Source organism: Salminus brasiliensis, chromosome 6 (genome assembly GCF_030463535.1).
Source record: "Salminus brasiliensis chromosome 6, fSalBra1.hap2, whole genome shotgun sequence".
Classification (NCBI taxonomy): Eukaryota; Metazoa; Chordata; class Actinopteri; order Characiformes; family Bryconidae; genus Salminus; species Salminus brasiliensis.
Window position 1 is genome coordinate 9,058,201 of NC_132883.1, and position 12,093 is coordinate 9,070,293.

Sequence of the window (12,093 nt, forward strand, 5' to 3'; positions counted from 1 at the left end):
TCCTATTGACCACAGGGATGACCATGAGTAAATGATTACTACCAAATTGAATGGACCAGTTGGTCCATATATATACGTATATTCTTTAAGTACTCTGCTAAACGACCCCGAAATGGATTTGTTGCTCAAGCTCTTTGGCCATCTTTCACCAGTTCCAGAAGCTTTGAATGGTGCGCCATAAGATATTGTTTTCTATTGCCTCTTATTTTTACTTATTATTGCTCTTAATTTTACTCAAATCTACAAACTACTTCACTCTCTTTCTAATTAACATGTTAAAAAATCCATGTGTGAAATAATTAGAACACCCCATTTAAACCTTTTCCTGCTCTTGATTGTTCAAGTGAGTGGTATCACCGTGGCAAGATCCACAGACCTCTCTAAGGAGGTTGTAGATGCAGAGGAGTCTTTAAAAGAATCTCAAAACACTTAGAGATCAGACATTCAACACAATAATGTCCGCACAATAATTTACGGGCCTACACATTGTTCTTACCACATGTTGATGTGAAAAGACATGCAGCTACCATCAGAAAAAAAAGTCTTGTGAAGTTTGATTTTCATGGGAGGCGTTCAATGAGGAAACCATTAAAACCAACTAAATATGAGGTATTTGGTAATAGTAGGGAGGTTTCACTGGGAGTAAGCATCATTAAGCATCATTAACTCATTAAAACTCATAATGAGAACTAATAATGATGGCTTTTTATCAGGTGTGTGTGCATGATCATTATTTATCAGGGCAGGTATGTGGACGGGGTGTGTTCTGTGCTTGTCAATCATTAATAACACTCAACTAACCACTCTTTTAAGGCAAAGGCTAAAGTGGCAGCCATCCATATCTTATTTGTCTCAAACTCAGCAAACCAGTCTTCACCGGATATAAAGAGGCCTCATTACTTCATATTAAAGCAATACTTTGGTGCAGAGTCTAACACCAGCATAAACAGTCCTTTAATCATGTTCAAATTGTTGTCTGTGAAGTGGCTTACTTTTCACAATTCATCATTTGATAAGCTTCTAGCATGGTCTTGTTTGGGCATTTTTTGTGTTTACCCACCTAAAAAAAAAAGATCCCTTCACACACACACCCAAACCCTTCTGAACACCAATGCATGCAAATCTATATCGGTCTGTCAGTGGTAGTTGTTTGCCCATGATGATTTTTGTCTTCTTTAGTTTTGCATTGGAACTATGAAGCTAATGAACACTATATGGACAAAAGTATTGAGACACACCACTTAATCACTGAATTCAGGTGTTTTATTCAGTCCCATTGTCGCAGGTGAATGGGTGGTTCTAAAGAGCTTCCCTGACTTCCAGTGTGTTACTGTATGCAATAGGATGTCTGAGGGTTGTATTACTGAAAAGTGGAAGCATTTAGAAACAACAGCAACTTAGCCAAGAAGTGGCAACAAACCACGTAAAGTTACATAGCGGGGTCTCAGAGCACTGAGGTCAGCGCATAGTGCGTAGGTTCTCCAACGCTCTGCTGACTCATTAACTGCAGAGTTTAAATCTGCAGAGTTGGTGTCAAAATACCTTTGTCCATATAGTGCAGCTGACATTTAATACAAGCTCACACTCTAGGTGTAGATGCTTGAAATAAGCAGTATTTTCTGACAAAGGAACTTAAAAGGCAACACTCAGAAGTGAGGTAATAGGATGGTCTGTGGTGTGTGCATAAGACGCAAGACGGATGAGTGAGCACTCTCTGAATTAAAAGCTAGCATATGGAAGCACTTTGGCTCTGTACTGGCAGCAACCACAATCAGTGATGTCAAAGCTTTATCGCCAAGGATTTGTGTTCTTATGCAGTCGTTGAGAACCAGGGCTTTCACGCTATGTTGGACACTTTGGAGCTGAGATTCATCGTTGAGTCCCATCTTGAAGATATTTTACTGTCAAAGCAACGCCCCATACTCTACAACAAGACCAAAACCGAAGTCATGGAATCACTAAAGAAAAGGGGTAGGATAGCTGTAACATGTGATGCATGAACCTCCAATACCACAGAATCTTATTTCACCATAATGGTGCATTGTACCACTGATGGGTTGTTGCTGCTGAACTGGGTAACATGTGAAATTTTAGCATGCCCACATGCTAAACCTGGCCTCTCAGCGAGAGCTGAAGTTGCCCACTGTGTCAAGGCTACTAGGGAGGGTAAGACGTATTACTAGGTTTTTCCACCACAGCCCCACTGCAGAACCTTGCAGTTGACCTGCCACATGGCCTCCATTTATTTTTATTTATAAAAGATATTGACAGCAAGCTCATTGTGGATCATTACTAATATGCTGTACTTTAAAAGTACCAAGTAGAGTCACACAGTGAGAGAAAAGAAAACCTGTATAAACAAAAATATGCATTGATAATTGTTTTATCATCACATCGCAGCCCTCTGAGGTGTCTAGAGATTCTTACCCCTGTTGAGACATAGTAAACACAGCCTCTGTAGGTAATTAAATATGAAATATTTTGTCTTTCACAACATATAAAATAAACAAATAAAATCATCAGTGTGGCCTGTGCAAATTTTGTACAGTGTTTGGTTGGACAAGGCCTTAAATAGCAAATCAAGCCTGAGGCATTTTCCCAAATATAGTTAGGAACAGTCAAATCAAATTTCCAAGCTTTATGAGCTTCCTGACTTTTCAAGCCATATGCTAACACATGGACTCATTTAAGCAACTGTCTAAATCTATAAAAGCTATAAGATAAAAGGAAGCAGCTAGTGTTTTAGCCAGTGTGTACTGCAGATTGTTAAGAAGTGGCAGTTCAGTGGAACTGTGGAGGTCAGGATGAGGTCTGGGCGACCAAGAAACTGCATATATGCTGGTAGGCAATGCAGGCTAATCATTATCCCCATTAGACTGCCAAGAATGTGCATAAGAGTTTAGCAGAGTCAAGAAGGGTATACACAATTCTACTGTGCAGCATTGCTTGCACAAACACCATTTTTGGGGAGTCTTACAAATGTTTTGCGAGTCAATAAAAGGAGCCCTTACCTGTGACCTTGTTACAAAATACTGCATTCAAAGCTATAGATCATCTGGACAAGCCAGGTGAGTTTTGAAAACATGTGCTATGGATAGTTGAAGTCAAAATAGAAAAGATAGAAGACACACTTGTAGAAAAAAAAGTTCATAAAAAGAATACCCTGCCAACTGTGAAGAACAGGGGTGGATCCACTATATTTTGGGGTTGTGTTGCCACCAGTGGCATCAGTGATACTGCACTAGTGAAAGGAAAATTAATTCCACAAAACAAAAACAACAAAAACATCTATTAAAAGACTATATTTCAGCCAAAGTTACTACTGACTCTGGAAGTGGCCCAAACTTTGGCACAGGCTACATTGATTTAGCCAATGTATCAGTTCATCAAATGCATAAGTGAATTATAACAGTTCTAAATGTAAACAAAGCATATAGAAACACATTCATAACAGCATCCTAACAGTCATAAAAGTCTTAAACCTAAGATTCTACGTTTTTTCAGTTCAGCGGAGGGGTCACTCCTGGAGGTCAGAGTTAAAGGGTCATCCTCGGTTCCAGTTCATCTGTTGGAATGGGAGTTGGAGTTGAAACGTCAGAGGTCACTGAAGTCCATGTCCTAGGAACAGAGACATGATCAGCAGCCACGTACTTCCCGTAAAGTAACACATTTGTAGGGAACAGTTCTGAATCTGGAACAGGTCCACAATGATTAACACCTGGCAGGAAATTTACTAGCAGAGTCTCAGGGAGCACACAAACAGTGTGTAACCACACCATGGACACCCCAAACTCACAGCCATTCAAATGCACGCATCATGCACACCTCGCACATACTCACAGATACCTGCATTTTCTGCCAGTGCTGAACAGCGTAGGGCACAGAGTGGAAAAAGCAGGATCTGGCCAAACCATCTGGAACTAAACCATGATCCATTAGCTGAGAGAAGAGACTGTCTACAAAAATACACACACACACAGACACAGACACAGACACACACACACACACACACATTTTATTACATGCTCTCATCAGCATTACAAGGAACACGGGAATACACGTACATGACTTTCAATAATTAAATGTTCCTGTGTGTTTTAGTGTGTGTGTGTGTGTGAACAGGATTAACCTGGGCAGGCAGAGAGAAACAGAGAGATCTCCATGAGATTAAAGTCCTCAATGAGCTGAAATACACACACATGCACACAATATAAAGGTAAAGTTATTATTATGACATTTGTATGAAGGGTGTATGTGTGTGTGAATGTGTGTGTGTTACACTCACAGTTCTAAGCATGTTGATGGCTGTTGAATCCATAAAGCTAACGCCACTCAGTTCTAGAATGACACAGTGTTGAGACTCTGTAGACCCTGGAGGACTTACTGCAGAGTTCTCCTTCCTGTCCATCTTCACAGTCTGCAGAGACACACACAGACACACACACTGCCTTTTATTTCATTTTCAGTCAACAAATCTACAGATTTTCAGTGTGTGTGTGAGTGTATACCTCTCTGAGTGAGCTAAAGAAGAGCTCACTGTTTGAGTAATACAGAGGATTCGAGCAGGAGAATATGGTCACTCCAGGAATCTTCTTCACCTACAGGTACAAATGCATTACAGGAGGCTGTAGAGTTCAGCATATCAGTTCTTTAATGATCATTATATATAAAGACAATTGATCAATTCTGTGAGAGCCTGTAGGCAGACTCATACTTGACTTCCTCACAGGGTAGTTTCATAGTAGTTACTGACTAATGAATCCTAATGTCTGTAACATCTGAATAATATATATGATAACGTTATTATTAAATATTTTAAGCCTTATGAAATGATCCAAAGAGTGGTGTGTGTGTGTGTGTGTGTGTGGACAATACCTTCAAGAACAACTTCATATCTTTGTAACAGTCAGAACCAGGGATCACCCCAAGAACAGCAAACCTGGAACTAGAGAGAGAGCGGTAGAGAGAGAGATGAGAGTGTGAGAGAGAGACGAAAAGAGACATAGAAAGTGAGACAGTGTGTCTTTTTATTTATGGAGGACGGATGGACTGATAGATAGGGCTGATAATTTGGTAAACAAGTGTATCTGTCTCACCGCTGCATTCTGAAGACGATGATGAAGAGAGAAAACACAACAGCAGCTCCGAGCCCCACGTCCAGATTCAACAGCAGAGCAGAGAGCAGAGACGCTGACCACACCAACTATGTACACACACACACACACACACACACACACACACACACACACACACTTTGTAATAACTGGGTCGTAGGAACAGATCTAATGCTAGGTACTCCAGACATTTCATTTTGATCTTAATAGTATGTCTGTGTTTATATGTCCATCCTGACACTGCAGACAGAGCTTTGTTGTCTCTGCATGAATTATAATGAGCTCTGGTCTGTATGTGAGCCATGACCTCAGTTCTACTACATACCTACACTGTAGTTTCACAGCGGTTACTGAACAGACTTAGGTTCAGTAGAGTTCAACTGAAGTTAATGTAAATAAATGGGCTGGAAGACTGGCTGGATGGACGGATGAATGGGTAGGTGGGTGGATGGATGAGTGAGTGGACAGATGGATGGACGGATGGATTAATTAATAGACAGACGGATGGACAGATGAACGAATGGATGGATGGATTGATGGATGTACAGAATACTCACTAGATCTAGCCGGTCTGTAGCCCAGAGTTTTGGCACATCTCTGATCTGAGCAAAAATTCCCTGTAGGTTCACCAAAACAATCACAGCCAGGACTGCCTGCACACACACACACACACACACACACACACAGTTTATCAAATCTCTTCTAATCCCTTCATGACACATCCTGGCTAATATATGGCAGAAGACATAACTACCTTTGGCAGCATTTCAAATAGCGGTCCAAACTTCAGCAGAATAGCCAAGATAAGCAATGCAGACACAAGACCTGAAACCTGACAGAGAGAGAGAGAGAAAGAAAGAGAGAGTGAGTAATAGAGTCTATTACTTTAACACAGTAATATATACCCTGGGCTTTCAAACTGGGAGAATAAAAAACTAGGACCTAAAAGGGGCTCATAACATGGTAAAGCTAACAGTCCTGTCCTGAACAATGTCCTAAACAGCCCATATATGGACACTAAACAGCCTATTTTGATTTAATTGTTTTTGCTGTCCTCAAAATCAAACACACTGATATGACTATTGCTTGTTCCAGTTGTTGTTTGGGTATCATTAAAAAATATATAAAATGTATTCATTTCTGATCCACAATATGAAAGGGAATTGGGATTCTATGTTTTTCCCATTTGATAATATGAGCTACATTTCATGATGAAAGGACCAAAAGGGATGGCTAACATTTATGAATTAAATCTCATTATATGGACTTATATTAATAACCATTTTCCTTTTTAAACAAAGTTACCATTTGCATTAGTTCCAAGAGTGGCTAAACTTTTACTGTTATCAACAACTGACATCTGCAGTTCAGGGTTCTGCTGTCCTCTTATTTAGCTGATTAAGGCTGTAAATGATCCACTTCTGTACCGATAAAGTTCATTAGTCTGTGAGCATGCCAGCTATTATGTGTCTGTACTGTTGTATAAAGATGTAAGAGCCGTTTCTCTGGACCAGCTAAATTAGCTAAGAGATAAACTAGGAACTGGCTGTGCATCGGCTAGATGAAGTCAGATACACAGTGTGGAAACCATGAGGCATGTAATTAAAAGGGGGTCTGGCAAAATGCCTATTATTTTAATGTGAGCCATATAACCTTCACTAGCCCATCACTGTATAAAATACAGATCTTTCCTCCACATAGCTACACTACATGAACATACATGTCAGGACTCCTGCTCATTTACTGTTTCTTCCAAAATCAACGGTACTACAAATAAGTTGATGCTGCTTTTGTTGCAGTAACTGTCTCCACAGTCCAGAGAAGGCTTTCTACTAGGTTTTGGAGCATTGTAACATTTGGACATAAAGAGTATCTGTCAGAATCAACTGTATTGTCCTTCGTATAATCAGTATTAGTATTCAGTACATGAAAATATACCATGAACCTCAAACACTGTTATGTCCGCCTTCAAAAGAAATTCTGGAATAACCAAAGCTGGGCTTACACCCCTAAATGTATATACACCCAGCTTACTAGCAAAAGCTCTAATCAAAGCTGGTAAAATGCTCTAAAACACAACGCTAGAGTATGGTGCTGTTGACTGGTGCTGTTGAGTCCAGCACATGACTCCAGACTCTGCTCGTTATGGGAATATGGGAGGCTATGTAAACTAGGCCTCATGACTGTGGCTTTTTCTGTGCCAGTGCCAGTAGAAGGGAAGGTCAGCTCAGCAATCGAGGAAGTGAAAGCTAGGGGGAGCAAATGGGGATCGCCACTAGGCTAAAAGCTAATGCTAGCTGGTGCTAACTTTCATCATCTCTTCTCTCCACCTCTCTGTTCTGTCAAAAACAAACTGGACTACCTCAGCTGAACTAGACTGGAGCTAAACACACATCAGAAGGGAAAGTACTGGCTTATTTTTTTTACTAGTATGCCTTGGAAAAGCCAAACCTGGGGAAGCAAGTTGGGGCAAGACTAAACGCTATCTGTTCAGCTTGTATACAACACATTGCGCTAAGAGGACAAAATGAGAGGACAGCAGTACTATCTGGTAAGACTTCATACAGTGTTTTTGTTGCAGTGTTAAAACTATGCTGTAATATGTAGGTTCTGTGAGGTTCTGCTGGTGCTGCAAACCAGCTAATTAAAGCAGATGGTATTTGGCCTGTGTCTTAACCCATCTATGCAGTGATCACACATATACACACTAGTGATCAAACACACAAAGTGAGAAACCATGCCCAGAGCAGTGGGCAGCCATCGCTCAGGGAGGGTGAAGGGCTTTGCCCAAGGGCCCAACAGTGGCAGCTTGCCGTTCCTGGGTTATGAAACCTCAACCCTGTCCTCAACAGCCCGGTGCTCTAACCGCTGAGCCACCACTGACCATGAATGATGTGTGAATGAAGATCTTCTGACCTGAGTTTTTCCTCCAGTGCTCTCCTGCACAATGCTGCGGGAAATTGAGCAGCTCACCGCAATACACTGGAACAGCCCACCGACTGTGTTACACACACCCAGGGCGAACAGGTCCTACAGCAGGGGGAGAACTGTAAGTCATACACAGTACTGTAGGTGAGAAGGCACGATAAGTAACAGTATAAAAGTTAAGGTCACCTGGTTGCTGCGAAAGCGGTACCCGTGTTTAAGGGCATACATGTTGCCCAGAGATGCATTAAACCCGAAACCAACAACGGCGAGAGCTAGAGAAGGCAGAAACAGCTGCAAAGAGAAAGAGAGCGGAGGGAGAAATGGAGGAGAGAGACTGGCAGAGAGAAGCGGAGAGAGAGAGAGATAAACGAACGCGAACTGCATTAACTTTTCACACTTAAAGCAGCAGTCCCCAGATTTGTTTTTGTTCCTGAGTGGGGAGGGGACGATAATTCTAATAAATTTATTCTATGTGCTTCTGCAACCATCCCTGCAGCATCTAATAAATTAATATATATGTATATTTTATATATATATATATATATATATATAAAATCTGTGAAATAATAATGACATGCCAAAGGCCCAAGCTTATAGTCTATTGCTTTATAGTGATGAATTGATGAATAATCAAATTTACATGAAGTGAAGATGTTTTAGCAGACAGAAGGGTTTGCACAGTAGATTTTCAAAAAGTATGTTAAATGTTAACATGACAGTCCATTTCTAGACATGTTTGGCAATTACAGTACAAAATAAATAAATAAATAAATAAAAACAGAAGAAGCAAACCTCAGACAAGTGTTTCTGTGCTGATCTATTACATATGTGACAAAATTTCTACATTCTACATTTTAAATTTTCACCTTTAATGTGACAATGTTTCCAGACAAGGACAAATTACAGACAAACGGAAATCACATATACACACACACACACACCTCACCCTGTAGGTATGGTCCCCACTGTTTGTACCCCATACTGTCCAGGCAAATCCAGCTGTGCTGACAACACAATGGCCAAGACAACCTAGAGAGAGCAGGGACAGAGTCAGCTATATTAGCCCAGAAGATTGTGATGGTTTTATTGTGTGCATGGGACAGGACAGAGCTAGGCTGGCTCAGTTTGTGTACTGTATGTACACACTCACCAGCAGTAATTCCCAGGGAATGGGAATAGGTAAACGGGCTTTAAGCCGAGAGTTCAATATTTTCCCTCCTGCTAGGATCACTATGGAAACAAAGGAGATGACTAGAGTCCCAGCCGATGCTCTTGTAATTCCTTTCAGCACATCTAAGAACATCTGAAATGCACACACACTGATTTAAACATGTAGAAACACACACACACAGATTGCTTGTTTTTTTCCTATGTGAGAATTATTGTTCATATTTTTTAAATCTCCACCTAATCTACTCCACACCCCATTACTCTACCCCATCTCCTGACCACCCCATTACACCACTTAATCTCCACTACACCCCATTACTCCACCTAATCTCCTCAACACCCCATTACTCCACCCCATCTCCTCAACACCCCATTATTCCACCCCATCTCCTTAAAACCCCATTGCTCCACCATACAGCCTCAACTACTCAATTACTCCACCCTATCTCCTTAACTCACCATTATTCCACTCCTCTATCCCAAAATTCCATTCCTCCATCCCATTTCCTCAACACCCCACTGCCCCACCCCATCTCCTCAACACCCCACTGTCCCACCCCATCTCCTCAACACCCCAATGCTCACCCCATCTCCTCAACACCCCAATGCTCCACCCCATCTCCTCAACACCACAATGCTTCACCCCATTTCCTCAACACCAGTTTGATGCCTGCTCTGGCCAAACACCAGCAGAAGAGTTTGTTTTGGTACATGAGGAGCATGATTAGACGATACATCTCTCTGAAAAAGAGATTTTTAAGAGGTGCCTTGTGTTCATGACTAGGAATAAGAGGCAGACCAAGAAGGACAAATCGCCTCACAGTATTTGTGTTCACCATTTCTCACCATTTCATTTCTAGAGGTTGAGTTACTTGAATCTTGACTAGTGTTTCTTTAAACACTGACATGACCACTAATAATATGTGAAAACTACATTTACATCATGAAACAATGATGCCAATATCTGCGCACGGTCCCTGTTACTAACAAGTAAAAGTACATACAGTGATTACGTAATCACAAACACCCCAGTTTCTGATGCACACAGTATAAAAACTCTCACCCAGGCCACCGCCAAAAACCCTCTGTGTTTGCGTGTAGAGATACCCATCAGTAAAGGAAGCTGGTGGACGGTCACATGGATTGCAGCTGCAGTGGTGTACCCACGGACCAATGGCCGAGAGAGCCAGCGACACAACCCACCACAACGCAACACACACAGCAGGATCTACAGGGGGAGAAAAATTGGTCAATCCCAAACATTATCTCCCAAACATGCTTCTATTCTTCTTCTTCTTCTTCTTCTTATTATTATTATTATTATTATAATTATTTACTTTTATTCTATATTGTTTTACATTTTACTTATTAAAAGTACTAGACATAATAAAAATAGCTGGGTTTACAAGTATAGAATAACCAGTGTAATGTGCAGTCATGTGTTTGTTAACCTGTATTAATCCACACAGTATAGTCAGCTGAGATGCCAAAACGACTCGGTCCCTCTCGACATCATTGTCATTTCTCTCCGTTCTGTCGCTCTCAAACTCCTTTATCACTGAGCTGACCATGATAGAGAGGACAGCAAAACTGCCTGTGCATTAGGACACATTACCAGCCAATCAGAGCAGACATTCCAATTCACCATCCAATAAGACAAAGACAAGCAAGTATGAGGTCTTCTTAAATAGTCTTTAAAAATAGACTGTGTGTGAGTGTGTGCTCACCCACTGAGACGTGCTTAGAAGTCCCAAAGATGACATAGATGAGGATTGGGTAGAAAGATGAGTAGAGACCAAAGACAGGAGGTACATTAGCTAGTACAGCGTTAGCCATTCCTGTACAATTAAACGGTTATTGGGATAACTTATCAGAATCAGAAGCTCTTTATTTCACCAAGTATGTTACACATACAAGGAATTTGTCTTGGTGAGAGCAACACGTATGACAAGTAACAAAAAAACACAGAACACAGTCTTAAACTAAAGGAAAAATTTAAAAAGTAAAAAGTACTAAAGGTAATAAAGAGCTGAAAATATATTTACAGAAAAGAACTTCTGTACAGGTGTGCAAATAGTCATAGTGCAAAAAGGCAGAGTGCAAAATAGCTGTTCAGTCCAGGTTGGTACAGTATCTTGGTTTAAATACACTATGGACAAAAGTATTGGGACACCTGCTTATTAATTGTTACTTTTGAAAACAAGGGTATTTAAAAAATCATCCCCAACTCCCCAACTCCCCAGTGCTCACTGGAGGCTTTTTCTTTCTTGCAAAATTCCAAGGAAGCTCTGGAGACTGTTGTGCTACAAATTCCAGGACAATTGCTTAAAACCTGTCTGGCACCTGTCTGACCCATATCTGTGTGATTTTATGCATTGCACATGTGCATGGTATGTGTGTGTGTGTATGACCTTGTGGCAGGTGCATGATGCCCACACTGATTCCTGAGATAAGGTCTCCGAAAGCATTGTTTTTGAAGGAGTAATGAGGCAGCCATGCCAGCAGAGGAACACATGACAGAAAACAGCTCTTCACACGAGGACCAGAACATCTGGAAAACACACACACACACATACTACTGACTTTGCACTGGGTCTACAGGTTTAATATAGCTAACAGGTGATGGTACATTGTCTCCAACTGTGGACAGTTGTTAATTAACTTCATACAGGCTTGCTTGTGTTGAGTTAAACACTTTAAGGCACAGCGCTACTGAAATAGTCTTCTGAACTCAGGTGCTCACTGTCAGGTGGTGTGGTGATTTTCTTTTTTTCACCCCTCAGTAGCTCGGCCCATACTCACTGCAGCTCAGCAATCAGCCTCTCCCCAACAGAGCGGCGCTGCTTCTCCCTCCGCTGCCCCAGAACGTCCAGCTGTGCTT

At 41.2% G+C, this 12,093-nt stretch overlaps 1 protein-coding gene across 1 annotated transcript; it reads right to left on the reverse strand.

Annotated features, from left to right (window-relative positions):
* Window positions 1–3,594: 3,594 nt before the first annotated feature.
* Window positions 3,595–11,050, reverse strand: slc26a6 (solute carrier family 26 member 6). The gene is made up of 16 exons (XM_072681207.1): window positions 10,940–11,050; window positions 10,664–10,806; window positions 10,276–10,440; window positions 9,193–9,345; window positions 8,989–9,071; window positions 8,229–8,376; window positions 8,031–8,144; window positions 5,869–5,946; window positions 5,672–5,767; window positions 5,097–5,203; window positions 4,876–4,945; window positions 4,509–4,598; window positions 4,286–4,417; window positions 4,130–4,184; window positions 3,847–3,956; window positions 3,595–3,618 (listed from the first exon to the last, which is right to left on the reverse strand). The coding sequence occupies exons 1-16, from the start codon at window positions 11,046–11,048 to the stop codon at window positions 3,595–3,597; spliced, it is 1,677 nt and encodes a 558-aa protein (XP_072537308.1). The 5' UTR covers window positions 11,049–11,050.
* Between the last annotated feature and the right edge of the window lie 1,043 nt (window positions 11,051–12,093).

Excerpts from the sequence above, each read along its gene's own strand:
- slc26a6 (XM_072681207.1), bottom strand. The coding sequence starts at position 11,048 with ATGGCTAACGCTGTACTAGCTAATGTACCTCCTGTCTTTGGTCTCTAC. Across the intron at positions 9,346-10,275 it reads GGTTTTTGGCGGTGGCCTGG|ATGTTCTTAGATGTGCTGAA; the intron begins GTGAGAGTTTTT and ends TGTGCATTTCAG. Across the intron at positions 4,946-5,096 it reads ATCGTCTTCAGAATGCAGCG|TTCCAGGTTTGCTGTTCTTG; the intron begins GTGAGACAGATA and ends CTCTCTCTCTAG.